General features: G+C 42.4%; 1 protein-coding gene across 1 annotated transcript; it reads left to right on the top strand.

The window, feature by feature from the left end:
* Positions 1-165: 165 nt before the first annotated feature.
* On the top strand, positions 166-2,556 carry AKAP5 (A-kinase anchoring protein 5). The gene has a single exon (XM_008072659.1). It carries the CDS (start codon positions 400-402, stop codon positions 1,705-1,707), a length of 1,308 nt encoding a protein of 435 aa, XP_008070850.1. The 5' UTR covers positions 166-399; the 3' UTR covers positions 1,708-2,556.
* Positions 2,557-5,640: the final 3,084 nt, after the last annotated feature.

Here is a 5,640-nt window from a genome sequence, read left to right as displayed (position 1 = left end):
CGCCGGAGCCCAGCAGGTCAAGGCTGCGGTGGCCGGGAGCGGCCACTGCACTCCAGTCTAGGTGACAGAGTGAGACTCCAACTCAAAAAAAAGAAAAAAGAAAATAACAGGCTCATTGTCAAATGCAATACCACTCTCTTTTCTCTCATCAGGTTGATCTTTACATAAAGCAAAAATTTATCCAGTAAAGGGCTTTCATGAAGAAATTAAAGAGAAACGACAAGCAACAGGGAAACCAGGCATTTGTGTGCTGGAGAAACCACCTAAAACAACTGTGTGGCTGAGGTGAAAGCATGAAGACACCTGGAAGACATTTTACTGAGTGTGACATTTCTGCCCGTCTTTCTGCTTAGGGAAGAGAGGATATAGTTTTCTGGAGAATAAGAGTGCAGTGTAAACATGGAGACTACAGTTTCTGAAATCCAAGTAGAAAATATGGATGAGAAGCGGGCAGCAGAAGGCAGGGCTCAGGAGGACAGGCGGGAGGGCCGAGCATCCAAGCTCTGCTTCAAGAGAAGGAAGAAAGCGGCCCAGGCGCGGGAGCCCAAAACTGCCTCTGAAGCTGCCCACGTGGCAAAGAAGCGGCCCCCAGAAGCAGGAGCTTCCGACCAGCCACAGTCCCCAGGGGGGGCCTGGGCCTCCATCAAACGTCTCGTAACTCGCAGGAAAAGGGCCAATGCATCCAAGCCGCCAAAGCCGCTGGGGGCTGAAGTGCAGCCCGGAGTCAGTGCTGAGGATGCCGATCTTTCTAGGAAAAAGACCAGATCCAAGCTTAAGATTCCCTGCATACGGTTCTCGAGAGGGGCAAAAAGGAGTCATCATTCTAAAATCATAGAAGACTCAGACTGCAGTATCAGAGTCCAGGGAGAGACTGAACATCTGGACACACAAACTCAGACCGAGTCGGATGACCAGGCGACAAAGGCTAAGTCAACCCAGAATCTGGATGAGTGCGTCTCGAGGAAGGATGGTGATGAGCTCTGTGAGTCACACCTGAGTAACAGTACAACTTCCGGAGAGAAAGTGATCTCAGTGGAACTTGGATTAGATGACGGGCATTCTGCTATTCAAACAGGAACTCTAATCCCTGAAAAGGAAATTGAAACCATTGAGGAAAAACAAGATGTCCAACCCCAGCAAGCAAGCCTGCTTGAAACTTCAGAAACAGACCACCCGCCGCCAGTAGCTTCTGAGGCTCCTCCTTCACCTGTAATTCCAGATCAACAAACTGTGGAAGCAGCCAGAAACGGTGTCCTAGAAAGTGGACCGAACTGGTATGATGACGAACCTGAAGAGATTGTAGCTGAAGAGAATGAGCTGAAAGACACTGAACCGAGCCCGAAAGAGACTGAACCGAGCCCAGAAACCGATTTTAAAGAAAATGGGATCACTGCAGAGAAACCCAAATCAGAAGAGAGCAAGAGAATGGAGCCAATTGCTATTATTATTACAGACACTGAAGTCAGTGAGTTTGATGTTAAGAAGTCTAAAAATGTCCCTAAGCCATTCTTAATTTCAATGGAAAATGAGCAAGTAGGGGTTTTCACTAATGACGGTGGTTTTGAGGGTAGGACTTCAGAACAGTATGAAACGCTCTTGATAGAAACAGCCTCTTCTCTCGTCAAGAACGCTATCCAGTTGTCTATCGAGCAGCTGGTTAATGAAATGGCCTCTGATGATAATAAAATAAACAATCTTCTACAGTGACTTTCCCGATCATGGGAGGAAAAAACAGCTTAATGAATTATTTTACACATCGGTGGCATTTCTCAGTAACAAAAGATTGTTCATTGGTAGAATTTCAAGGTACAATTCTAGCCCAGAAGTGCCAGAGAATAAGCCAAGTTTGTAAAACTCTCTCTGCCACTGAAATGCAGTCACTGCTGGACTGGAGGAAGGCAGCATGGATTGCAATGCCAGGTGACATTCAGGAAACACTAAAATGCCATGTGGAGATTGTAGTGCTCTGGGGAAGGAAGGTGCATTTATTGAGCACTTATGATATACCTTAAGTTCTTTCATGTCCTCTGATGTCACCAAGTCTGATTTCCTTTTGATAATTCAACCATGTGTATAGGTTGGCATCCCATTCCATTTTTAAAAGCTCATTTTTTACAGTGCACTTTTATGTTGTTTAAAATGATGAATAAGGTGAGCCTCTTTTGTGAATGTGTGACTTATAGTTGCTACACTCCTAAGCAGTAGTAACTCAAAAAATAGATTGCCTTTTGCCCAATTTCAGCAGATATTCAAAATATTCATCTTGAAATGAAACATGAGTGGTTTTCTAGTCTTGCTCAAGTCCCTTAAAAGAGCCATTCACAAATTCCTTCAACCAGGCAAGTAGGTACTAAGTGCACAAGTATGGAAACCGGGAGTGTATTTTTCCCTCTCCATCTCCCTTTTGCATCAGCAGACCTGTATATGTGGATTAATTTCTCAGTACACCTTTATATTATGTAACCATTAGTTCGCCAGTTGCATAGCTTGTCGATTGATATTTGGCTTTTAAATGAGCTCCAGAACCAAGAAAATAAAATATAAATAATTTCAATAGCTTGCTTTAAAGATAGCAAGAACTGTCTATTCTTGGTTGAATTGTGAGTTGATGGGCTGCATTATAGTACAATGGGTTTATTTGCAGAAGAAGAAACACCAGAAACAAAATGAGAGTATTTTTCTTCTTTCAGGAGAAGGGAAACCTTCCAAGCAACAAATGATCACAGATAACATAGGATTCATCTTGCAGAATTACTTCTCTCTCCCCATCTTTCTTTTTTTTTTTTTTACTTTTTGCATATTTTTTGAGATGGGGTCTCACTCTGTCACCGAGGCTAGAGTATAGTGGCCTGATCATAGCTCGCCACAGCTTTGAACTTCTGGGCTCAGGTGATTTTCCTGATTCAGCTTACTGAGTGGAGGAACTATAGGTGTGCTCCACCTCACCAAGCTAACTTTTAAATTTCTTGCAAAGACAAGGTCTCACTAAGTTGCCCAGGCTGGTCTCGAACACCTGAGCTCAAGGGATCCTGCCACTTTGGCCTCACAAAGTGCTGGGATTACTGGTGTGAGCCACTGTACCTGGCCCAGAATTACTTCTCCAAGAACCATAGTCATCAGCCTCTCCTCAAAGAGGGGAGAGGAGATTCAAAGCCAGCCTGATAATAAGGGCCCTAGGAAATCATAGTAGAGTGAAAATATCTTGGCCAAAAAATGAGCCATGTACATGGTTGAATGGAAAGTGAAAAGGTATTGCTAAAGCACATTATATTTTAAATGTCAGTATTCTTTTGTGCCTGTGTGGTGAGAGAGACCAGTAAAAAGCATTTTACATGTATATTGAAAACTAACTTTTTCTTTCTTTCTTTTTTTTTTTTTGAGTTAGTTTCTTACTCTGTTGCCCCAGACTGGATTGCAGTGGCACTCTCATGGCTACCACAGCCTTGACCTGCTGGCCTCAGGTGATCCTTCCATCTCAGTCTTCTAAGCAGCTGGAACTACTGGCATGTTCCACCATGCCTGGCTAATTTTTTTATTTATTGTAGAGACAAGGGCTTGCCAAGTTGCCCAGGCTGATCTCGAATTCCTGGACTTAGGCAATCTTCTGGCCTTCACCTCCCAAAATGCTGGGATTATAGGCGTGAGCCTCTGTGCCCGGCCTTTTTTTTTTTTTTGAGGAAAACTAACTTTTCATCACTATTTTCGATCCTTACAAATATGAGAAGGGCTTGTTTGCATTTTTATTCACTTATTTAAAGGGAAGCATCTGTCTCACCGCTGATTGTCATATTTCTGGGAAAAGTACTTCTATTTCAATTTTTCCATGTGTGAAATGGCCATCATACAATGCACTTCCCTACCTCACAGGTTAGGATTCAAATCGTATAGTCCCTGTTGTCCACGGAGTGATGGTGTCACTAGTTACAACAGATGAAGTCATGAAAGCAAGTGATGTATGAGATGCCAGGTATTTGTTACAGAGCTTCATCTTGGAAGAAAGGATGTACACTAGACCATTTAAAACCATCTGGGTGAATTCTTGTATTATTTGCAGATTGCATATATAAAGTAGGTACTAATTTGGCCAAGTGCGGTGGCTCACGCCTATAATTTCAGCACTTTGGGAGGCCAAGGCGAGAGGATTGCCTGAGCCCAGGGATTCAAGACCAGCTGGGCAGTTTGGTGAGACTTCGTCTCTACAATAAATAAATAAAAAATTAGCCGGGTGTGGTGGCGTGTGCCTGTGGTTCCAGCTACATGCAAGGCTGAGACGGAAAGGATTGCCTGAGCCCAGCAGGTTGAGGCTGCGGTGGCTGTGAGCGTGCCACTGTATTCCAGCCTGGGTGGCAGAGTAAGACTCTGACTCAAAAATAAGTAAATAAATAAAAACAAAATATGTGCTAATTTGTCCCACAAAATCATTTTTGTTTCCTTCTGTAAATATATATTGAGGGCTCTGACAGAAAAAAAGAATCTGACCTTGGAATTGAACCCAATAATGGATATCAGCAAGATTCTTTGCTGAAGTGTAGAGGTATTCCCCCCAGATTATTTTCCTACCTTCATGCTTATAATCCTTGGTGGGGCGGGGGGGATCCTTCAGTTTAGCCAGATGAAAAGCGTGTCTTTCAAAATCCATGACCCAAGACACCGAATTTTTAAAATTGTACAACTTTTAAATACCGTTTTTAAAAAAGACGTTAACTTCTCTGAAAATACTCTTTTTAACTCATTATATGTGGTGCTAATGGACTTGGACAGCTACCAGCAAATATTATATCATATTTCAAAGTGAACATTTTAGAAAACCTGACTAAGGTTGGTACATTTTAGTGTTTTGAAGAATCTGTCTTCATTTACTGCAAAGATGGCTCCCAGCCAATACACTTGCATTATTACGTTTTTAGTAATCTCTCGTGAACAAGCAAAAAGCATAGTACTTACCAGTTATTTAAAACATTTTGGAAGGTTTAGGCATATTTTGGGGATTTTAAAAAACAGATAAAAGGTATATATGTGCAATGAATTCTTTGGTTAAGAAAGTAGCATTGTATCTAACTAGTCCTAGGGTTTTACTTTTCAATGTGGTTTTAATATTTATTTTTGGTTAGGATGTATTATGATTGATTGTTTTTATAATGAGATGTATACTAGCATTTTTTTTTTTTAGTTGGAGTGTCACTCTGTCGCCCAGGCTCTGGAGTACAGTGGCACACACAGCTCCTGCAGCCTCAACCTGCTGTGATCAGGCGATCTGTGCACCTCAGCCTTCCAAGTAGCTAGAACTACAGGCAAGTGCTACCACGCTTGGCTAATTTTTTTTATTAATTGTAGAGACGAGGTCTCACCAAGTTGCCCAAGCTGGTCTCCAACACCTGGGCTCAGACAGTCCTCTTGCCTCAGCCTCCCAAAGTGCTGGGATTACAGATGTGAGCTACCATACCGGCATGCATTCATTTTTTCAGTGGCTTTTCCTCAATCTTTTCCATCAAGAATATCTGTTAAGCTGGGTGCAGTGGTTCACATCTGTAATCTTGGCATTTTGTGAGGCGAAGGCCTGAGCTCGGGTTCAAGACTAGCTGGGGCAACTTGGTGAGACCTCATCTCTACAATACATCAAAAAAAAAAAAAAAAAAAAAA

The sequence above is a fragment of the Carlito syrichta genome, unplaced genomic scaffold (genome assembly GCF_000164805.1).
Source record: "Carlito syrichta isolate Samal-C Ts95f unplaced genomic scaffold, Tarsius_syrichta-2.0.1 Scaffold315377, whole genome shotgun sequence".
NCBI classification, from domain to species: Eukaryota; Metazoa; Chordata; class Mammalia; order Primates; family Tarsiidae; genus Carlito; species Carlito syrichta.
Note: the sequence above shows the minus strand (reverse complement) of the source record. Positions and strands in the feature narration are given on the sequence as shown.

Bases quoted from the DNA above. Each gene is read 5' to 3' on its own strand.
- AKAP5 (XM_008072659.1), top strand. From the start codon at position 400: ATGGAGACTACAGTTTCTGAAATCCAAGTAGAAAATATGGATGAGAAG.